Consider the following 24629-nt stretch of genomic DNA (forward strand, 5'->3'; position numbering starts at 1 on the left):
ACAGTATGATCTGGTGGGAATAGCATGAAGATAAGGAGTCCTGGGCTTGCCCATTTGTAAGTTGTGTGACCTAGTGTCTCTATTTCCTCATTTATAAACTGTAAGTCACAGTGTCTGGCTCAAACTGTCTGCGTTTTTCCTACCAAGGGCTTCTCCAAACTTTTTCTCACATTAAAGTCAGATCTTTAGCATACTAAAAATCTGTAAGTACATTCATTTAGACTCCAGAACATGCCCTGGTTAATAAATCAATATTTTAGTGGTCAGAAAAAGAAACCATAAACAAAAAAAATGACAACCTGCAGACTAAGAGAAAATATTTGCAAATAATGCAACTGACAAGAGCTCAATTTCCAAAATATACAGCTGATACAAGTCAATAACAAAAACAAACAACCCAACCTAAATAGACATTTCTCCAAAGAAGATATACAGCCACCCAACAGGCACATGAAAAGATGCTCAACATCGATAATTATTAGAGAAATGCAAATCAAAACTACAGTAAGTTACCACCCACACTGGTCAAAATGGCATCCTTAAAAAGTCCACAAACAAAAACTGCTGGAAAGGGTATGGACAAAAAGGAACACTCCTACACTGTTGATGGTAATGTAGATTGGTGCATGAAAAGCAGGATGGAGGTTCCTCAAAAAACTAGAGTTGCCATATGACCCAGCAATCCCACTCCCAGGCATATCTTTGGATAACACTATAATTCAAAAAGATACATACAACCCAATGTTCACAGCAGCACTATTTACAATAGCCAAAAAATAGAAACAATCTACAGGTCCACCAAAAGATGAATGGATAAAGAAGATACACTGTCTGTATATATACCACCCACACACATATATACACACACAACAGAATACTACTCAGCCACAAAAAAGAGTGAAATACTATCATTTGCAGCAACATGGATACAACTAGACATTATCATACTAAATGAAGTAAATCAGAAGTAGAAAGACAAGTACCATATGATATCACTTATATGTGGAATCTAAAATATGGCACAAATGAATTTATCTGTGCAATGAAAACAGATTCACAGAGAGAACAGACTTGCGGTTGTCAAGACAGGAGTAGGGATGGGGGGATGGATTGAGAATCTGGAATTAGCAGATACAAACTATTATATCCAGAATGGATAAACAACAAAATCTTTCCCTGTACTACTGCATAGCACAGGGGACTATATTCAAAACCCTGTAATAAACCATAATGGAAAAAGCAAAACAAGTATTTCAGTAGTCAATTGAGTGACACAGAATAATTTTTTTCAGAGACAAGCACAATTTATTTCCACATTATGTTTCATGAAACTTGAAAGTCTCAGTGTCACAAGCTAAACCACAGAAGCTGCCCATCAATGCCCCACCCTAGACCCTTTCTCTCTCGCCAGCCTGCTGGAGTCTTCTGGACCATGCTGGCTTAAATTTTCTATTTGAATCCTATCATAGGTCGTGAACCTCTATGAGGTTCATGAGAAATCATTGGCTTTTTCCCAAGAAAAATGCACATACATATAAGCACATAAATTCAGAATCAATTTTAAGAGGTTCAGAGACTCCTTGAAGCACATTTATGGACCCAGGCTGAACCCGCTGGTCTAAACCATTGCCTGCAGAGGGCAGCAGGGCAGCTGTAGCCCACACTGCGAGCTGCATTCAGGAAAGTTGGGGACACTGTAGAACTTGATTAGTTTTTTGAAGGCACTCTTCTTCAGCAGCATCATCTCTTCTGGGAACCTAGAAAAGACTCTGACCCGGCAGGAGCCACCATTCTTCACAGAGCCTTCTGAGCTCAGTTGCTTCTGAGCACTCACAGGCACGCTATTGCAACTGAGGGAACGTACTGCCTTCTTCTTGTTCTGCACAGACAAATAACTGAACAGGAAGGAGGACAGCTTGTGCTCGGTGACGTCTGGAGCCTCTTCAGAGAAGCAGTCATCCAGTGGGTCCAGCACGGTTTCAAGATGGCGGCTCACAGGACTGGCTCCCACACGCGGAGGCTGCTTGATGATCTTCCTGGAATGGGCTGGGTCATCGCCTGCCCCGTTGACAGGGGGAAAGGACATCTCCTTGGCCAAGGCTCTGGGGCCCCTGGTTTGGAAGATGAGGTTCGCCCCCTGAGGGCTGGGTTGGGAAGTACAGTGCTGACTCAGGATGAGAGTGGCAGCGTCCTGAATGAGATTCCAGTCTCTCAGGATGTCATCCCTGGTGGTGAACTGGGATGTCACAGTGAAACGGATGATCAGCTTGTCCTGGATAGTGGCTGGAATGAGGAAGAGACGGCCGGCTTTAGCTATTTCCTTTAACACGCTTTCTGTGAGGCAGTTAGGACCCTGTTTGAAGGATAAAGACAAGAGCATACCACATTATTCCCAGTAAGCATCCGCAGAAGCCCAGTATTTACATTTCCAAGAGGCTGAAAGTCACCAAATAACACCCTTCATGTGAGACAGAAGATCGCATTACCTTGAGACGAAAAACCACCAGGCCAAGGTGCCTCTTGGCAGGAATTTCAAAGAAAGGGTCATTTCTGACCAGAGATTCAAAATACTTAGCCATTTCTGTGCCCTAGAATTGTGAACATCGAGAGAACTGAGATTATTAACAGGAAGAGAAGACTGTGCATAAAACTTCGCCCTGCTAAACAGGTTTAAAGCTGTCATGCCTGTGAACCATGGAGACCTAAGTGACTTCTGCCTGATTTCCTTCTCCATTTGATTTTGTTCCAAGCTGTAAAACCTCCAGTGGCTCTGTATTTCTTGTCACATTAGCTCCACTTTGAGAACTCATGTCTCAAGGCCCTCTCTCAACCCTCCCCCAGAAAGAGAAGGCATGCGGGATCCTAGTTTCCCAAGCAAGGTTTGAACGCCGGCCTTCAGCAGTGAAAGTAGAGTGCTAACCATGGACCACCAAGGAATTCCCAGAAGCCACTTGCCTTGCCATTAAGGCAATGTGCCCTCATAAACCAGCTTCAGGTGTCTCAGCTTCCAGACTGACCAAGGAGGCTGGCAAGGGCCCACACCCAGCCCACGTTCTACACTGCCAGCCAGGTGCCTCTTGCAGGGTGCAAATGCTCAGAGGAAGCAACATTTGTTTCTCCTGCACATTAAGGCACAGTGTGGGCTGCTGACAGCCCTGCCCCCATATCCTAAGTCTCCATCTTCCCCTAACCTCTCAAACATTTTCACCTCAAATGCCCTTTATCCTCTTTTTTTCTGACATTCCACAAAGAATATATTTTTACCTATTATCCTCATGGAGAAGGCTTTAAACCTGTTTAATGGGTACAGAGTTTCTGCTGGGGATGAAGGGAAAGTTCTGGAAATAGTAATGACAGTTGAACACTTTGTGAGTGTACTTAATACCACTGAATTGTGCACGTAAAAATGGTTAGAGTTGTCTCTGCTCAACGTTATATGGAAGCCTGGATGAGAGGGGAGTTTGGGGGAGAATGGATACATGTTATAAGTATGGCTGAGTCCCTTTGCTATTCACCTGAAACTATTATACCATCGTTAATTGGCTCTACCCTAATACAAAATATGTTTTTTTAAAAAAGAAAGAAAAAAAAATTTTTTAAGATTAAAATTTAAGGGTTATGTATCTATATTTTACCACAATAAAGTAATTTTAAAGCTTTGTACCATATTGATCTTTCACTGAAGTTATCATTTTTAATTTCCTATTTTTTTATTAGAATTACTAACTAAATAAGGCTAAAATTTGCCCCTTTTTTTTGCCCTTTCTTTCATTTTTAAAAATTTCCCCAGGTAACCAGAAGGATCTTAATAAACTATTTGCTAAGTAATTGCTACTACCTGACTCTCACACTGGCTACTCTATTTCAAGAGAAGTCAAAAGGATTTAGCTAACAATCCTTTTGATTTGATCCAGAACCACTTTCTCTCTCCAAGGCGTGGTCTGTTTAAAATTATCTCCAATCTCTCCCTAAGCACTTTTCATTTTCAAGCCCTAAAACTCTCTCTCAGGGGAAGCACTCCACTAAGTGTTTTCTAGCTGGTTTATACTTTCACAATTTACTTTCTAATTCTGTCATCATTTCCCCCATACCTCCTTCCCTCCAAACCCATTTCCATCTTGCCCTACCAATTTTGAGAACTTTCTGTGTAAATTTTTTCTTAAATCTACATGAGTAAGACATCTCAGGTACAAACCTAGAGATGATGGCAGGTGGAATAGTGAGGGAAGCTCCTGGGAGAAGCGGAACTTAATCTGCTGGCATCATTTGGAGAGGAGAGGGTGGTTCAGGAGAGTGAAACACAGGTGAAGGCGCAGAGGCACACTGAGGATGCAGCCAGAATGGGCCAGGGAGAAGCCTGAGCTTAGAGGCTGATAACTGGGTCCTTGAAAGCCAGGCCCCAGGGTCTGGGCCTAGTGCAGGAAAAGGGGAGCTGACGGGAATCGAGGACTTTGAGTTGGGAAGATGCAGCATGAGGGGAGTGGGCCAGCACCTGCAGGTCAATAGCCAGTCCTAAACTGGAAACAAAAGCATTTTCCTGACAATTTGTAACCTCCACCACCTCATCCCCTAGCGACTACATTTCAGTCTTGAGTCTGAAAATCAATCTAGAGAGAGCAAAAGTGCCTCATATCCCTCAATAGGCTGGGTGACAGCCGCTCATTGATCAGCACCCAGTAAACCAACACCTTGATGTTAATAACAAATGTAAAATTACCAGCAGTAAGCCAGTCATCCTTAGTGATTCAACCATTTGATTGGGCTTTGTATTTGTTAAAGGAGGAAGGAATTCCCTAGAGGAAAGGTGGACAGGAAAAGACACACAGAGGAACAAAGGATGACATTTTTGGATTAAGCCTGCTGCTTTTATTCAACAACCTTGTCTTTCTCATGGGTACTTGTAAAAATGAGAGGAAAACACTGCTGACAAAAATTCTTAGTTAAGTTCCACCCTTTCCAGGAAGAATATGACAGAGCCTTAGCCATTTTGTCTAGTGCTGCTTGACAAAAATCTTAGACATAATACAGATTGCAAGCCACTGCACCCACCTGGCTCAGTTCTTACCTGTGAAGTGCCCCTACAGAGGTGTCACAGTGAGACTGGCATTGTGAAATTTACCAACAAAATTTAAATGTGGTCTGAATAAATTTAAACTTTTATTTTCATGTAGTTATAAATTCACAGGTACTTATAAGAAATCGTAGATCACATGCTCTCTTACTCATTTTATTACAATGATGACAGCCTGCAAATTTATACTACAGTATCACCACCAGCATACTGACATGGACACAATCTATGAATTTTATAGACTGGGGGTTACCAATACTCACCTGTGTGTGTGCTTGTGTGTATTTTGATCAGTGCCATTTTATCACATGTGCAGGTTTAATAAATATGAAGGTTTACAAACGAACAAAAAAAAGAATGGCAGAGGGACGGTACCTATCTCAGTCACCTCCAGGTCTCTTTTCTAACACAATAATTTTTTTCTTGAATTGAGTAGAAATAAATTGTACCAAATACGCCTTTATTAAATACTTATTGACATAATGCAGGGAAGTTTGTTCCAGACTTGGTAGGTCTACATGTCTAAGCCAGGAGAGCCAGGTTTCTGGCATAACCGTGAGAGTGACTAACATTTCCAGACAGCTGTGACTCTCTGAGTAATTATTTAAAACACAGGCTCCTACCCTGGGCACATGCCGCCCTTTGATTTACTCTCTGTTTCTTTCTCTGCAAACCAGGCTCTCAGGCCATGCCCCCCCCCCCCCGCCGGTGCTCATAGTAGCAGAAGGGATGGTGAGACACTCAAATGGGCAGCACAGACACCAGACAGCCCTTGGTGTCACGTTCTGCTCAGTGATCGTCTAGCTAACAAACAGATGGCCACCCTGAATAATCAACTCCCCGGAGTTCAGGAACAGGCCCAGACATCTGAGCCATACATCACAAGCCCCTAGGGCAGGTCTGCAAAGCAGAAACCAGCCTTCCTCCCCACTAGGCCATAAAGAGAGCCCAGGCTCCGCCCACATCTGCCCACTACATACATGTCTGACATGCGCTTGAAGATTCTTCACCCCAAAGGACCGAATCACGAACCAGAGTTTAATAGAGCGAAAGCGCCGGCTCAAGGGGATCTGCCAGTGCTAGAACAAAGGAAGACAGTGCTCATGGTTAAAGACAGGGCCCCCGCTGCTGCCACACACCCCGCTGGGCTTCATCATCCGTTGCCCACACAGCCCTCCAGGGACGCGCGCTGTCACCATGACTCCCAAGCCTGCTGGTAAGAAGCCAGGCAAGTTACCTGGAGGCCGCTGCATTATGTGACCAAACCCTAGTGAGCTTGGCCCTCAGGGCGGCACAGGCGGACACCAAGTCCATGACCCTGAACCAAGGAGAAGACATTTTGCCTTAAATGCTACTTTAAACGTTTCATCCCAGGCTGAAATCCAAGATAGGGCGAAATACAACTTTCTCCAAAAGGAACCTAATCACTTGAATTGCAGAAAATTAAGTTTTATTTCTATTACAAAAATGTAAAGTATGGGGGTCAAGAGCTCAGATGCTTGAGTGGAAAACCTGGGTTTCTCCTCAAGCTCTGCCTCTGACTACCTGTACCCTTGGGCAGTGCTGCCTCACGGGCTCCTCGTGAGACAAGAATGAGCAGCACCTCCAGGGAAGTGGTGTGAAGAGAACCCGGGTGAAGAGCGTCACAGGAAACTGTCAGTAGATGTTGGCTATTCAGATGATAAAATGTGAGCCACCAATCACAGCGGCATTTCTGCCTAGAACTAAGATGATCGTTACTTAATATCACTGTCCTGTCCTGACCTTCCTTGTGACATTCCTGTGTCCTCAGGAGGCAGCATTCCAGTCCTTGGATTTCAAATAAGCAAGCATATCTCAGCCTCTGTTAGACTCAAACTGACCCTTTGCTCCTGGTGACCAAGTCCAACAGAGCTTAAAGTTCAAGGCTGCAGGCACCAAAGAGCTGAAAATGTTCAAACCAATTCCACACCAATCTCTAAGGTCTGAAAACAGAGCACAGGGTTTGGAAAATATTTGCAATTGTCTGATGAGTACTCTGAGTTTAAATGACCTCCTCCTCAAGTGTCAGAAAGCTTTGCCACAATTTCTGTTGACTAAAAATAAATATTTGTTCCATCAAATATTTATCTGGTCCTTCACAGAATGGCCTAATCCTCAAAACTGTGCACATCTGCAACCTTCACCCCAGTTCCCGACTCAGGCACAGTTTGGACATGACCCCTTGGTTGATGGACAATATTTCTCTGTATCAAGTACTAAGCCTTTGATTTCCAAGCAAAACACTCTTGTGTTGACGACCAGCTTGGGGACTTTCTCTATCAGCAGAGGGCATCAAAACCTGGATACAGGACAAAAATCCCTGTGACAAGGAAAGTATAAACTCCACCCTTAGTTAGATGGACACTCCGGATGTAGACTATTGAATGGATAATAGTGGTCTTTCCTAAAAATATAGTTTTCCAGATGGCTATGGCCAATTGACTACAATAACTGACCAGCAAATTAAATGAGAAGCAGAGATGATTTTCATTTTGATTTCTTTACAGTCTGTCCATATCCCCCAGTTGTTTCTCTTGTCACTATTCTGAAATCAATCCATGCTGACCCAGGAGGGTGATTCTAGCTGATATTTTCTGTTGGAACAGGAAATTTGGACATGGCTCTTCTTTAACTCAAGGTATCACCAAATCTTTTCTATGTCCTATCAAGGTTTTGCCAGTCTCCCAGCCAAGGACAAGACAATGCCCTCTCCACTAACTGTGGGGAGAAGAGGAAGCTTCCTGATGTCAGAAGACTCTAGCCCTGATTTTAGGTGGCTCCAGGGTCCCAGGGATGAAGTCCTCAAGTCTTCTCTACCAGGTTGCTGCTCTATTTCTGGCTCATCTTAAAATGGATAAGCTTTTATTTAAAGTTTCAGTCACCTGGCTGAAAAAGGGCTTGAGGTATGAGTCAGAGCAGCAGTGAAGACCCCTGGGATCCAACAGACAGCAACTTCACTTTTCTAGGAATTGCTTCAAGATTTGAAAATTAAAATCCATAAGATTAGAGGTGGGGGGAGGAAAAAATAAAGTAGCACCTTCTGGTTGTAGAAATATTCATAGTTAGATTCCCCTGGATCAGTGCTAAGAAAAGCTCAATTTAACATTCTTATGAGTGATCTGCAAGAGACAGAGCACCATGAAATCTCAAAAGTGATGGGAATGAGCCACAAGAAGATCCTGAGGTAGGATTGTGGACAAAAACACCAAAAGTAACATAAAATCCAAAATGGGCCAAGGTAAGAAAATGCTCTTAAGTTATGATGATCCAAGTGTACTTACAGGAAAATAGGCATCATATCATACTCAGGAGAGAAACCCAGAATTATCCCTAAAGATATCTGGCCCTTGGGCTGCTATATTTTTTTTATTAAAAAAAAAAATACTGAAAACCCACTACACAGGACAGTAGTGATGAAAGAACCATTATTCTATTTTTATCAACTTCTGGAGGGTCCTCCCAGACCACTGTAAGCTTATTGACTGAAATTCTAATCAAAAAGCTTCAAAAAAAAATCTTAAGAAATACGAACTGGTCCAAGGTATAGTAACCAATATAATCAAGAGATGATAGAGTGATTATTTTAGGAGTAAAAGGCCTAGATGCTTCAGCCCAAGGTGAGAAGACAGAACCGTCTCTTCACAAAAAATGACTCACAGATAACAGGCATCGCTCTCTGGGCTTCTCTGAATTCATTCATTCAATCCTCACAGCAAGCCTAAGAAGATAGTACTGTTATTATCACCCTCATTTTATAGATGAGAAAACCTAAATAGTTTAAGTCATTTGCCCAAGTCCACACAAATTAATAAATAGAGAAGCCAGAATTCAAACACAGATCATCTGTCTTTGGTACCTACATACTTAATCTCTTTACTATACAACAAATCTCTGCAGCTTAAAAGAAGAGCTTTTAGAAATGTCATGCCTACCATTTATGGAGCATGTACCGCATTCCCAGTAATAAGTGATCTACATGTTATGTTTCCATTGCAGCCTCACAATACCCTATGAAACCAGTATCACCAAGCCCATTTTGCAGATGAGAAAGTCAAGGCTGAGAGAGGTTCACTAAGTTTCCCAAAAGCCCACTGCTTGTATGGAATCTCAGAGCCAGCTCATCTCACTCTCCCTCGCTTTGGCTATGTTATATGTAATTTACTAGTTTACATCACTGGGTGTGCGCATGCTAAGTTGCTAAGAGTCCTGTCCAACTCTGCAACCCCATGGACTGTAGCCCACTAGGCTCCTCTGTCCATGGGATTCTCCAGGCAAGAAAACTGGAGTGGGTTGCCATGTCCTCCTCCAGGGGATCCTCCAGACCCAGGGATCGAACCCACATCTCTTACGTCTCCTGCATTGGCAGGGGGGTTCTTTATCACTAGCACCACCTGGGAAGCTCTTACATCCCTGTCTCCCCTAAAATTAAAGGAAGGACCCATCTTCAGGCTGAGAAGTAAATCTGAAGAAGTTATTTCCCCAAGAGACAGTAGAGACTGAGAATGTGCACAGCATCAAGAGACTGAGGTGCAGCTACTGGGCAGACAGGAACGCTTGGAGGCATCCAGACCTTCAGGAAGGGTACCCATTGCCCCATCCCCACCGCGTAGCTTCCCACAGCACCTCGATGGGGACTCAAGGAGGACAGTGGTGTAAGCAAGGAGCCTCTTTTCCTGCCTGTAGAAATTCTCCTTCCTGCCCTGCTGCTGGGGAGTAAGCAGAAAAGGTTACCCAGGATGGAGGCAGAAGGGAACTGGGAGAATTTTCAAATGCCACAGATACTTAGGAAACTTGCACACTGCCTCAAAGGTTGGTCACATTTTTTAGGGTTTTTTATAAAGTTTTCTGGGTTTCATTCTGTATGCTCAGGCACAGTTTGAATCTGAAGGTGCACAGCGGCAATACTGTGGGATGGGCTCAGAATGTGAGGGAAGGAGACCCTCGGGGGGTCAGAAGCAGCCAGTTTTCCATCTCAGAGGCCGCCAGGCTGTCCATGCCCGCCACTCACCATGAAGTCGGTGGCCACGCCCGAGTCAGCGTGCCTGAGGTAGACGGGGTCTACGCTGAAGGTCTGCTGCAGCTTGTACTTGTCCTTGACCCTGCGGGGTTCCAAATGGGCATCAGTGGGCTCAGGCCTCTCTGAAGGAAGTGAGGCCCTCCCACAGGCTGGGAGCTCGGCTGCCACACTCACCAGAAGCCGGTACAATCAAAGTGCACCATCATCCACTTGGAAGGGTTAAAGGTGAAGGAATCGGCATACTCGATGCCCTTCAGGAAACCCCGGAACTCGGGGCACAGAAAAGCAGTGCCTGCATAGGCAGCGTCAATGTGGAGCCACAGCTGCTCACGGGCACCTGAGGAGACAAACGTCACCTGCTGGGGATGGCAGCGCGGGGGGCGTTGGTTGTCACCAGCAGCTAAAAAGCATCTTTCATCTGGCCTGGCTGCGAGGGAAGGACTAGGCAAGGATGCCCGGGGCGGAATAAGACACCAAGGCATGTGGGCACGGGGAGGGTGTCAGTGCAAGGAGTGGGACTCAGGGAGGCAGGGTCACCCCGATGGGGAAAGCCTACAAGCCTCACCCTGGCCTTTCCTCTCACCAACCAGAGGGGCGACACTCTCTTGGGCTCCACTCAGAGCTTTCTGGAACAGAAGCCAATTTACCACTGGCCCAGAGAACAAGGTTAATGGATCCAATGCAAACATTAGAGGGGGAGGGGCTCTCTGTCCTAATGGGCTTCTCACTTGAGAATTCTGAACAGTCACATTTGGGCTTCTCTTCTGCCCTTATTCCCCGCACTCAGGGGTTTACTCTGCCCTGCCCCTTTCATTTTCTTAGCCAAGACTAGAAAATATTCCACTATGCCTCATTTACCCTCTGTTTTGGATACACCCTGCTTTAAGCATATTTCAACATACAAGGGAGACGGTGAGAGATCTGAGGACCTCCCACTGCTGCCTTGAGGATGGGAGGCAAGGGAGGTCAGCCCAGTCCCCCACTGGGAGAAGCGGTGACCTGGCTGCCTAGGAGAAGGCACTCGTGACCTCTGGTGACTCCTCCCACGCTCTGTGCCTTGACCAAGGAGGAACAGGAGAATTCCACTGAGCTGGCTTCAGGCTCTTACTCTAGGGAACATGTTAAAACTCATCACTTGTCTTCCTAGCCAGACGAGGCAAACACTTACAGACGGGGCCCAGCTCTGACAGGCAGTCAAATGCACAGACCCCGGTGGTCCCCAGTGTTGCACAGACCTGGGGGAAAACAAAGGCAGTTAACATGGGAAGATAGGCTTATGTGACACATTCGGCCTGAAAAAAGATTTGGCAGAGACATTATCTACCCCATGCATCTGACTGGAACAGCAGGTATTTCACACTATATTTTAACATGACCCACAGCAAGAAATTATGTACTAAAGAACTGATGCTTTCGAATTGTGGTGCTGGAGAAGACTCTTGAGAGTCCCTTGGACTGCAAGGAGATCAAACTAGTCAATCCTAAATGAAATCAACACTGAATATTCATTGAAAGGACTGAGGCCGAAGCTCCAATACTTTGGTCAACTAATGTGCAGAGCTAACTAATTGGAAAAGACCCTGATGCTGGGGAAGATTGAGGACAGAAGGAGAAGAGGGCGACAGAAGATGAGATGCTTGGATGGCATCACCGACTCAATGCACATGAGCTTGAGCAAACTCAGGGAGATAGTGAAGGAGAGGGAAGCCTGGCCTGCTACAGTCCACAAGATCAGAAAAAGTTGGATACAACTTAGCAGCTGAACAACAACAACAGTAAGAAATATGTTTTAGAGAGCCAACTAGGACATATACACATGTGTATTTGAAATAAAAGTTTTACCACACATGCATATTCTCAATACAGGAAGGTACTCTCATATTTTCTATTCTATTTCTTGTTTTTTTTTTCTTTTAATGCTGGTTATGACCCACACAACTTATTTCCTAACATATCAACTCATACTTTGTAAAACAAAGTATATTTGAGGACCTTTTGGCTCTTGTTTGCAGCCTGTTACTTACCTGAATTCTGCCAAAATTCCTTCCTCCCCTTCCAGCTCTACTGTTCTAAGCTGAGAATGTGGTCTGACTTACAAAGATGGGCACCAGGCCCCTTTCCCTGTCCTCCTCGATGGCTTTCTGAAGAGCTTCCCCTCGGAGTGAGAAGTTCTCATCCACAGGCAGAAATTTCACCTTGACCAGGGAAATCAGACCAGCCTTTTCCACCGAGGAGTGGGCCTGGAAGGACCACGGAAACCTGTTAGCAGAGTCGTCTGGGAATGAGCACTCCCAGAAACCACTGAAACCAGACAAAGGGAAGCAAATACAATATCTGATGTTTGTCTTCCCCCACGGTTCCTTGGAAAATCTCCCAGGCCTGAGTAGCCCTGAACCCAACAAGCTTCTGTCTACAGGGAAATCACTCAAGAATTAAGACTCCAGAAGCCCAGCCCTCCCTGCCTGAAGGCTTGGCCTGTGTTGGGCAACTCACCTGGTCGGAGGCATAGGCCACAAGCCGGGCGTTCAGGAAGGACTCGTCCGCCTCAGGCTCAGAGGCTTTCATTTCCAGGATTCTGTTCTTCCTCGCTGCCAGCAAGGCGATCAAGGTGGACTCGCTGACTGTGCTCTGCAGTGGAAGCAGGGTTCACAGTGGTAGCCTCTCCGCGTATTCTCTTGACAAATTCCCCAGCTTCGTGGGGGGATGCGGGGGGGTGGGGTGGGGTGTGTGTGTGTGTGTGTGTGTGTGTGTGTGTGTGTGTGTGTAATAGCTACTCTTGAGGAAGCACACACACAGCTCCTGCCTAAGGAGCTACCTCCCCCCACTCCCCAGCTCTCATGCCTGTTCTCCATCTCCATTGACAACCTCCTATGCATTCCTGGGAAACCTCCCTCTCCTATAACTTTCCAATTTTCAACAACATCTTTATAGGCCACAGGGACCAAAAAGAGAATGTCCAGAGAATGCTCGATACATGTCTGCTTGTAGATATGTTCGTTCCCTGTGTCTTTAAAAAAAAACAACTTTCAATGTATTCATTTGGCCAAAAAGTTCAGATCTTTTGCCAAAAAGCTCAGGTCTTCCCTACCATCTTATGGAGAAACTCAAACTTTTTGGCCAACCCAGTATGAGGTGTGAAATGGAGTTTGTTTCCACAGGGATATCCCAGAGAGGGAGGGTCCTGGCCCATGGGTGAGAGGACTTGGGCCTCAGTGTTGCTGCTGATGGCTCTTGTGACCTTAAGCTAGTATCGCCCCTCCAGAAGGCTCTTTTCCATTTATAAAATGGAGAGCGACTCTTTCGCTGCCTCCCAGAGGGGACTATCATTATCCAAAAAATATTAGGTAGGATTTTGCTCTGGCCATGACTGTGGGAATCCTGGGGGCCACCTCAGGAACCTCCCAAGAATCTTGATGCTCCTTGTCATTCGTTGGCTCAGTCTTTGGTGTCCTGGCTTCCTGAAATCTTCAGGTAACCTACAACTAATTGGTCTGTGTTACAGAGAGTGGTATAGACCAGATCCCACAAGATATTCAGTGGCTAAAAACTACTCCATAATAAGGAAGCCAGCAGCATAGTAATAATAATATAATGATACCACCTTCTATCCATGTAGCAATTCATAGTTTACAAAGAACTTTCTGCCATCCCACTTGCTACTCATCAGACCTGCATCACATGATTACTGTCTACATATGAGAACAGTGATGCTCAGGGAGATGACAGGACTAAACCAAGTTCATAGAGCTGATGGATACAGGAGAAAGCACTGTTTGGATTTAGACAGGCCTGGGGTTTGAATCCTCATTCTTCCACTCACCAGCTGTATGATCTGGAGCAAAATTTTAACCTCTCTGAGCTCCAGTGCTCTGCTTTCAAACATCTGGGATGATGTTTAAATGACACTGTTTACCTACAGGATTCTTGAGATAGTTAGATGAAAAGCAAGATCATGCCCAGCAGACATTTAGCATGTTCTTCCAGAAATAATATCTGAAGCTGTAACTATCTGCTAACACCCAGAAGGTCTACAACATGCAGGAATTTGTCTTTCTTGCGAGGATCAGATTTAATCAGTACAAGACTGGAAGGAGATGGGACTTCCCTGGTGGTCCTAGTGGTTAAGAATCCGCCTACCAATGCAGGGGACACAGGTCTGATCCCTGGTCCAGGAAGACTGCAACTAAGCCCGCGTGTCATGACTGCCGAGCCCAAGTGCCACAACTACTGAGGCCTGCGCACCCTAGACCCTGTGTGCCGCAACAAGACAAGCCACCACAACAAGAAGCCCAAGCACCACAGCTAGAAAGTAGCCTCCACTCGCCACACCTAGAGAAAGCCCGTGTGCAGCAATAAAGACCCAGTGCAGTCAAAAATGTATAAATAAATGAATAATTTTTTAAAAGACTAGAGTGAGAGAGGCAGTCACTTAGCTAGCAAATGGGGGCAGCAAACATCCCAGTTCTCATCTCAGGGCAGCACAGCTACTTTTATTTAATAGATGAATTCACTGAATCCTAACATCCACCCTTTGAGGGAATAAAAATTATGATTATTATTTCTCTACCTAATCATAAAATCAAGAAAATGACACATTACAGAAGAATTCAAGAATTTGGGGCTTCTCAAAGGTCTCAGAACCAAACCCTCATGAATGTCAAGGGTTTACAGTTGCAGAAGTACCTAGCAATGTGCACAGCCTATGGGAGGCACCCAGCAATCTCCTCTGTGCTGCACTGATCTTGACAAAAAAATTAATATTTGAAGAACTATCATTTGACAGATATTCAAAAGATAGGATTAGACATTAAGATAAATTGATTGTTAATTTCTCTCACTGGCAAGGATCTCCTGGACCTAGGAGGGTGGGTAAGAAGTCTCTGCTTGCCTTCTCTTTTCCAATTACCATAAGGTGTATCACGGGACAAGAGAGGGGAGGTGTCAGATTATAAACTAAGAAACGTGAATCAGGTGATCCCAGAAATGTGATCACATGTTGACATTTTGTGTGTGTGTGTGAGTGCATGCTAAGTCACTTCAGTCGTGTCTGACTCTTTGCAGCCCCATGGACTGTAACCTGCCAGGCTCCTCTGTCCATGGGATTCTCCAAGCAAGAAAACCGGAGTGCATTGCTGTGCCCTCTCAGAGGGGATCTTCCAGACCCAGGGATCAAACCAGAGTCTCCTGCATCTCCTGCATCGGAGGCAGGTTCTCTACGACTAGCGCCACCTGGGAAACCCTGCTGACATTTTGTGCTGTGCTGTGCTTAGTCGTTCAGTTGTGTCCTACTCAGAAGCCCTGTTGACATTTTAATCATTTTCCAAAAAGAAAAAAAAGCTAAAAGGAGAGTGGAGACAGTGGTGGCTGCTTCTAAAGGCAACAGAAGTCAAGATGGTAGCGACAGCAACGGCGGGAGCAAGGCCTGTGGCGGGGCTGTGACATCTGTGATGGTCGTGTCGGGCCTGACAGTGGCAGTGATCATGGTGACAGCGGGCTGTGATGGTGGTGATGTGAGCGACATGGCAGAAATTCCATAGAAAACACGAGAACTGCCCAGGCAAGTCTGGCTTATCTTTTCCTACTTTGTCCCTATGCTATGAAGAGGCACCTGCAAGACGCCTCCTCCCTGGCTGCCGGGGTGGTGGTGCAGGAAGTGCTCAGGGAGTCCCAGCATTTTTGCCAGCCAGTCCATGACGTTCATCTCCAGCTCCGTGCATGCAGGACTGGAAGCCTGAAAAAGGGGAAGCAGTTCATCTGATTGCTTCAGGGCACCAAGATGCCCCCACCGGCCCCCCAAACACATCTGTCTCTGCCTTGACCTTCCCTCGGCCTAACCTGTCTTGTCCCTGGAGAAGGGAGAAGGGACCACTTTCAGGTCCTGTGCTCCATCCCTGCCAGACCAAAAGGGGAAAAGAAAACAGGGCTTTGGTTCATGCCATCCTCAATGAGGTAAATTCTCCTGTGACTCCAAAGCCTTATGGACAAACAGGCCCAGAAACTTCCATTTGGCTTCTATTTGGCTCCCTAAGTCCCTGAAATATCCAACTGAAAAGCATTCTAAAGGCCAGGGGGAAGTTTTAGGACTAAGAAAGAAACCACTTCCTCCTGGAAAAGATAGCAATTCTCCTAGCTTCCAACCCACCCCACCCCCCCCCACCCCTACACACACACACACACACACACACACACACACACACACACACCCTATAATAGTCAAGGCTTAAAATACAGAGCTGTTCTAGGAGGATTCTGGCACAATTTAAAGCTGATTGGTGCTTAAGAGCTTATTAAGGGAAGTCTTAGGGAATATCCCTAACCCCTCAAAGACAATGTTACCATTCGGTATCAAAGTGCTTAGAGAATGTCACAAACCGGTAATAACCAGATGTCAGTCCAGATCTCATCTCTATCTGTACGAGTTGTGTGGTCTCGGGGAGATAAGTTACTTAAGCCTTAATTTCTTAATTGGCTCCTACAAAATGGGGCCAATACTCATAGTTTCATAGGGTTAAAGAATAAAGTGAGATCATTTATACAAATCTTAAGCTCAAAGAAAGTAGCGATTGTTAATCTTTACCTTGAAACCCTGTTCAGAAGCCAGGACAAAATATGTCTGTCCCAGGATGTCCCTTCCTGCTATGCCCTCTTTACCACTGGTTATAGCCACAGCCACTGTTACTCACCCAGGTGAATCCCAAGCAGTTGATGGCATCAGCCAGCATGTCTCCCAGCAGTGATGGCCAAGAGGTGAGAGCTGGGTAGTAGGCATGCATATGGGGGCTTTGCCAGTGCACCACCTGGAGGCAGAGCATAGACACAGGTGGCACCAGGGGGCAGGTGCCAGGGCTTTCCTCCTCCAGAGACCCTCCCTGGCACGGGGAAGCACCCACTCTAGAGATTGGCTGACACTTTCAAGACAACCAAACAAGTGACACAAATCCATAAAAATAAGACATATTCACAGTTCTTGCTGCCCACATTTCTCCTATTCTAAGCTCGCTCATCAGTGGAGCATTTGCACATAGGCAAAGACCGGAAGGGAATATGCAAGATGAAAATCGCTATGGGACTCAGAGCTGTGGGATTCTGGGTACTCTTTGCATCAGTCTCCAATGCTTAGCCTCCACAGCACTCCTATCCAGTAATAAAAGGAAGGGGAGATTGTGCTCTGTAGCAGCAGGTGGCTTATCTCATCCAGTCATTTGCAAAAGGCATCCCTAGTTCCCTGGGCAGGCATGGGCTCAAAGCTGTACTGAGCTTCCCAGTAGAGATGAAGAGAGAAGACCAGAGGAGAGAAATGCCAGTCCAAGGATATGGGATCCTGCTTCCAGGTTAACCCTTGCGCCCACAGCTGGACTAACCAGATGAAAGGAGGAGCCAGTGGACAGGAAGGACTCCCTACAACAAATCTCAGAAACATTTCTGATGGCTCATCGGCCCCCTCTGGCTTCATCTCACCAATCTACAAACATGACCCATTCATATCTGTGATCACATCTTTGAGCAAAGCTGTGTTCCCCAAAGGAAGGCACTTCTCATACAGACACGATGTTCCAAAACCTATTAATTCTTAGAAAGCTACTAAAGGTGCATTTCCTCCATGATCCCCTCCCCAAAACCATGGGACGGTCTCATTCTAGATATTTCACCCTACTGAGAGCCCATGAGATAACATTGTAGTTTATTACTGAGTTATTTCATGTGCACAAATCCCTTTAATCCTTCAAGAGCAAGGACAGTGTTCTGGAGAGTGTGTATAGTAGAAGGAGCACAAGATTTAAGCCCAAGGACACAGGTTCCAGTCCTACCCGTTGGCTATTAACAAGCTGTTTGACCTTGTAGATTGACTGTGAAGCTAATGAATTTAAGCATCAAGGTCCCATGTTTGCATGGGTCTCTTTCAAGATTAATTCTTCTTTTTTAAATTTAAGGGGGTCCCAAATTTTGCATCCAATTAAGACCTCATAAAACCAGGATCCTCCCCTGTACCTCTCTCTCTCAACCTCAGTTTCTCATCATAAAATAAATCCCATCTCCTGGGGTTGTTGTGTGAATTAGCTTGGGAAGAAATTTGTAAAATGTAAAGCACTAATAATGTTAATGGTAAGCTAATCACATGGTGATAAACGCATCACATCCTGACTTGACTCTTAGGTAACAGACCTCTTCCTCTGAATTTCACCAGGCAGAAGGTGTCATAGGTAATAACTAACATCTTCCACTTTCTATGCTTTATCTTATTTAATTCTCACAGTACTCCAATTAGGAGTTTCTACCATCATCCCTATTTTACAGATAACAACTGGGGCTGGCAGAGAGAGACAACATCCCCATGACTGCATACATCTGGTAAGCACAGATGGCAGAAATCCAGGACTGCCTGACTCCAGAGCCCAACACCTAAGCAGGATGGCACTCTGCCTTCTCCCCCTGCTCTTCTCTCCCTCCCTCCCTTCCTTGGTTTCTCTAACCAAGATTGGAATTAAGGCAAAAAGAGTTTTTCTTCTTTTGTGTCTAGGGCGTGGCGTGGAGGGGGAAATTAACCCAGTTTTCAATGAGGTGCTGACCCATATGAGAAAGCAAAGGGCCAACTGCTTTCAGGCCAACTCTCAGAGGCTGGTGCAGCCTGAGAGATGAGATGAAAGATTGGGTCTTCATTATCAATGTGCTTAGTGACAGTATTTTGGAAACCCAGAGAAGGGCTTCCACCTCCTGGCCTTATCAAGAGGCAATTGTCTGTTCTAATAAGATACATGAGATCAGATAAGCTGGAGGAATGCTTATCAAAACAGACAGACCTCTAGGTCCAGAAATGAACCTCTTTAACCACACCCCCAGCAACTGCTGGAATTTTTCAGTCAAATGAATCAGCTCATTTCCACCTCTTCTGACAGTTGCTTTCGGTCTCACTAGCAAATTACGGTTGGTGCCTCCACCAATTACATTTTACAGAATGAAATCCATGAGATAATCTTATCAGGAAGCTAGCCTCCCTGGTAGAGCTTTGCTGATATGGAAAATGTCAAACGATGCTTGTGAAATAGGCTGAATGGTCAGAGATGAGCATTTGCCTTTGTACAAATTTGCTATCACTTGCTGTGTTTGAAGACTATCTCGCCCCTGCCTCCAGGTGTACTTCTGGCTCATCTAAGTCCAAAACTCTTCGGGGGTGATGGGAGCAAGTGTCAAGTCATGCTGGGGAAGGGCAGCTGGACACATGGGGTTCAAGACACCAGCACTCCACGCAGGGAGAACTGTCACTTTGGGAAAATCAATGAACCTGTCTGAGCCTCAGTTTAGGGATAAAACAAGCCAGTCTGCAATGTAGCTAATACGGTGCCTGGCACGTGGAGCACAGTAAAAGGCAGCCCCTCCATGGGAGGAGCACGGTGCACTTGCAGCAGGAGCACTGGGCACAGCTCCTCACCTGGTGCTTCGGGATACCATCACAGCCCACGGCGGCCCCAGCACAAGCCCCAGGCAGCAGCCAGCCTCTGTCAGTTCCCTGGCCCCCCTCGCACTGTCACTAGGCTGTGCCCCTTGTCCCTGAGAGTATAGATGACTCAGGGGGAGCTCCTCCCTACTCCTGAAAAGCAGATCCATCAGATATCCCTTGGTTAGGAAGGATATAGCTCCCACTTCAGAGGGGAAAGTGACTGGGACTCACTTGGCTTCCTGGCCCCCCAACCTGACAATCAGAATGCCGTCAGAGGTGGGTGTTCTTGGCTTCCCTGGTTCCCTTTGGCACATATCAGGATTCCATAGGAGAGCCCCCAGCTCTGCCAACAGGAGCACCAGGAACCAACTCCCACCACCCACTCCATCTTGCTCCCCACAGTCATCCTTCCCCCTCTGGCCCAATTTTCACCACTCATCTTATCCCATCAGATCTCCACCCTTCTGTCAGACAGGCCCTAGGATGTAGTTCTTACTCCTTCCTGCTCCCTACCCAATTCTACAGGTCAATCCTGGCACCAGAAACCTAACTTCAGTCCAAGTCCTGGCCCTCCACGTGCCCAGGAGACAGGCTGGGATGTTGGTGGTCTAGGGCCTGGGGGTCATCTCACGTTTACTCAAAGCAGGGTTTCCAGGCCTAGCGCCCACCCTCCTTCACCCCGACATCCAGAATCACCCTGAGGTGACTGCATCTCACCCCAGGCATGATGATTCGCTCAATGTCCCCAAAGATGCTGTCCCAGCTGTCGGGCTCCACGGGCGCACTCTCAGGCAGCTGGGCTCGCAGGTAGCCAGGCCTCACGTCCGGAGTCACCCGCCGCTCCCGCACAGTGGTTAGGTACTGGCAGATGTAGTCCACCATCTCCTTTCCTAAAAGAGAGGCAGAGAGGCCAGCCTCATGTCCCCTGACTGGGCCCTGGCTAACCCATGCCCATTGCCCTTGGGTTAGGGCCAGAGAAGGTGAGGAAGGAGATGGATTCATGGGCTGAGTCAGGGAGGGTCTGATCTCCAGCACACAGCTTGTCTTCAATTTAAAAATTAAGAGGTGTGCAAAGGAGTGAATGAATGATGCAGAGAGTATGTGACTATATAAATAAACAAGAGGAAAAAATTCCAAGGCCTCAAACTCGAAAACCAAGGTAAAAAAGTGAGAGTGTTAGTTGCTCAGTTGCTTTGCAACCCTGGGCTTCCCTGGTGGCTCAGGTGGAAAAGAATCCACCTGCAATGAGGGAGACCTGGGTTTGATCCCTGGGTTGGGAAGGTCCCCTGGAGAAGGGAACGGCTACCCACTTCAGTATTCTGGCCTGGAGAATTCCATGGACTGTATAGTCCATGGGCTCACAAAGAGTCAGACATGACTGAGCGACTTTCACTTTGCAACCCTATGGACTATAGCCTACCAGGCTCCTCTGTCCATGGGATTTCCCAGGGAAGAATACTGGAGTGGGTTGCCATTTCACCAAGGTAAAGTATTTATTTTTCCTCCCCTTCCCTTCTCCATATCAATCCTGAACAACTCTCCCACCTTTCTTTTTCTTTTCAAAAAACAGAGTATGTATTTATTCATCACCTTAGAGGTTCAGTATAAACACTGTGGTTCTTTCTAACCAGAAATTACACACACACACACACACACACACACACACACACACACACCCTATACTCTTTGTTGGCACAAATGGCAAGCTTCCACACCAGGTTCTGATAAAAGATTTAAAAATTCTATTAGTTCACCATTTCCACTGGACCATTAATTCCTCACATTTTTGGACCTGTGAACATCTTTGAGAATCTGATTAAAACTGTAGGTTTATACACATATGATTTTGTGTATAATTTCTGAGGTGCATGGACTCCCCAAAGTACAACCGCAGGCCCAGACTAAGAATGCTGCACTAGGCTGAAATCTTGGGGAAATGCAGGACTATGTCTTAATCAACTTATCTCCCTCAGTTCCATCTCCACCAACACCTCAGCGCCTAAAACAGTTTTCAGATGCTCAAAAAATTTTGTCAAATGAACAAATAAAATAAGGAAGAAAATGCAGACCTTATAAGGCTAATGTAGGATACGATTAACCAAAGCAACAATTATTATGAAAGATTCTCCTTTACATGTTTTCCAAATAATCTAGAAACAAATTTTATGTGTTTCATACATAGATAGATTTCATGTCTTGAGAGTCAAATCATGTCCCCTTTTTCTTATATCTACTTACAGTGAATAACCAAGAAGAATGAAATCTGTAATGGGAAAATGTGGTATGCTGATTGAATATTATATATGTTATAAATCTTTTCAAATTCTACTCTAAGACTTCACTGTAGTCTTTCCCTATTTTTTTCTTAACTGCAATCATACCCACCCAAATGTTTGATCCCTGAACAAGTGTGATATGTTCGAGAGGTATACTTCATTAAATGAGGATTTAACAGGGAAAAAAAAAATAAGGAAGAAAAACACCCAAGTCAAATATTGAAGTCACTGCAAATTATCTTTCTTCCCTTTCATTTCTGCAGAAAAGGGTCTCTATCTTCAGAGCCTCTGTCTCTTTGTGTCTCTGTCATTGTTTCTCTCCCTCTCTGTCTCTCTCAGTATCTATCATTCCTCCTTAGGACTCCCTAGGCTCCTTTCTGCCTGCAACAGAGAGAGAGAAAGAAGGAAAGAGAATCTGATGATGTATCAGCTCACGTAAAATTCTTATGAACAGAACTAGCCCCAGACAAAACTGTGAAAACTCCCAGTACTTCTCTCTTCTTTGTGCTCTCCTCCAACCCTCCCATGGCCTGATGCCTCTCGTGATTGCAGCAGCATCCCCTCAGTGCTCTGAGAGCCTTGGACCTAGCCCTCCACATGTCCAGGGACTGTATGGAATATGTTTGTGTTCCACACACAGGATAAATGTCCACAGGAACCTGCTCTCGGCTGAATGCCTTTGGAAAGCAATGGAATAAGTTAATGTCCACTGAAATGCAGACATGTCTACTTAGTGAGTTATGTCTGGGTAGACAAGAGGAAAAGTTGGATTTTAATATAAGACCATGACTTACCGCAAAATAACTTACTAGTGGGGATGAGGATATAAACACTTATAAAAAGAGAAATTATAAGCAACTACCTATTTCCCCTCTTAGGACAGCCATGCCTGAAAAACAGGATAACCATCTGGTTTTGCTCATCAGACAAGGTTTGAGAGACAGTAGGTACTCTTTAAATATGGAATGAATGACTAAATGAAAGAACTCTCCAGGCAGAGTCACACAGAGAGAAACAAACAGGAAGAAAGATGAGATTTTTGCAGTGACTGCAGAATACTAAGAGGAATTCTTTTCTCTTCCAGAAAATGAATGATCCCCTTTTTCCCATTTAGTGGATCAAAAATCCAAATGCCCTATTCTGTGGGAAAGTGGAAAGGAAGAACGTGGCTCAGCAGTGTGGATGTCCATGAGATTCGGTGCCTGAGAGGGATGATGAACAAGAGGCTGGGAAAAGTTTTAAACTCTGATCCCACATTCCCTTCTCAGGAAAAATTTTGCAGAAGCCAACTCTCAAGAGTCAGCTCTAATGCTCCAGTCAAAAGACACCCCAACATCTAAGCAGCCATTTCTAGAAGAGTGGCCACAGGGAAAAGGCCAGGGACACCCGTGCTCACCTCTCTCTCTGTACTCCTCAGGTTCCATCATATCGCTCGGGCTCAGGGCTGGCTCCTTCTTGCAGAGGACACAGTAGAGGATGCGCTCCTGGGTAGCCCTCTGTGCACTCTGTATTTAAAGGGTTCTCCTCTCTTTCCCCCCCTTAGCTCCACCCCTCAATGTCTCTTTCTCTAGGTTTAATTAATTCCACCCCTTCTTCCCCTAGTCCTTGTTGGGAGCAGAGACCACAGCTTTAGCCGGTCCAGAGACCTAGGATAAAAGGCATGTCTAATTAAACAGTGCACTTAGCAGGCAGCCTCCAGGTGGATATGGTAAAGAGCCCTCTTTTCTTTCTGCCCCTGGCTTCATACAGTGGAGGACGAGCCTCACACAAAGCTCCCGGCTCTGTAGCCCAGAATGAAGCCAAGAGGGTGCCGAGTAAGTAGCAAAGGTTACTAGCATTGTTCTTGCCACTGGGTCCCCATCTGAGGCCAGGAGGGAGAAACAGCACATACAGGGATGCTGTTCTGCTGGCCACACGGGTGCTCAGGAACAGGCAGATGTTATCATCTAATATGATGGGGGGTTTTTTTCTATTATTACTACATAATACTTATTGCTGTAGCGATAAGAAAACAGATAAGCAAAAAAGCCAAAAATGGAAACATCACTGAGACTTAACACTTGAAGTACTTAAACGGCTGTGAGCGCCTGTGCTTGGAAAGGGGCATGTTGAAACAGCTGTGGAGGAGGGGAAAGTAAAAAGTGTAAAAAGAGATCAAATGCTTTCAGGTGTCAGAGAGAACAGTCCGTTTGTTTCCCATCTTCACCTCCCCTGTCCCCCTGGTGGAGTCTGATGGTTACTTCTCTCACGGCAGGGCCCCTCATGCTCCTCCTTCTCTGGCTGCTTGTCTCCTCCGACTGGCCTTTAAAGTGTGGGCATGCTTCAGGGGATTGCCCTCCCCTCATCCTTCTTCCTAGGTGGCCTTATCCATTTCTGTGACTTCCCCCATTTCCATGGCTTTAAATGTTAACAGCTGAGGGACTTCCTGGTGGTCCAGTGGCTAAGACTCTACACCCCCAATGCAGAGGGCCCGGAGTTCCATCCCTGGTCAGGGAACCAGATTCCACACGCCACAGCTAAGAGTTCGCATGCCTTAATGAAGATGGACAATCCCACGTGCTGCAACTGAGATTCGGTGCAGCCAAATTCAAAATAAATAAACAAATATTACCAAGTGATATTCTTATAGATAAAGACCCCATGTCAGATTCATACCAGGAGGCCCTCCCAGGCTTCTGAGTTCGAAACCCTTACATTCAACTGCCTACCAGAAAAATCTTCTTGCGTGGCTCTTAGGCATGGCAAACTTAACATGTTACAAAATTGAATTTTAGTCTTTCCCTAAAAATCTGCTTCTCATTCAATCTT

At 45.7% G+C, this 24629-nt stretch overlaps 1 protein-coding gene across 1 annotated transcript; it reads right to left on the minus strand.

Annotated features, from left to right (window-relative positions):
• Positions 1291-23309, minus strand: HDC (histidine decarboxylase). Its single transcript, XM_005685789.3, has 12 exons — positions 23218-23309; positions 20263-20435; positions 16793-16906; positions 15718-15840; positions 12603-12737; positions 12206-12349; positions 11278-11344; positions 10284-10446; positions 10101-10191; positions 6052-6150; positions 2487-2588; positions 1291-2353 (listed from the first exon to the last, which is right to left on the minus strand). Exons 1-12 carry the CDS (start codon positions 23246-23248, stop codon positions 1619-1621), a joined length of 1977 nt encoding a protein of 658 aa, XP_005685846.2. The 5' UTR covers positions 23249-23309; the 3' UTR covers positions 1291-1618.

Source organism: Capra hircus, chromosome 10 (genome assembly GCF_001704415.2).
Source record: "Capra hircus breed San Clemente chromosome 10, ASM170441v1, whole genome shotgun sequence".
In the NCBI taxonomy this organism is placed as follows: domain Eukaryota; kingdom Metazoa; phylum Chordata; class Mammalia; order Artiodactyla; family Bovidae; genus Capra; species Capra hircus.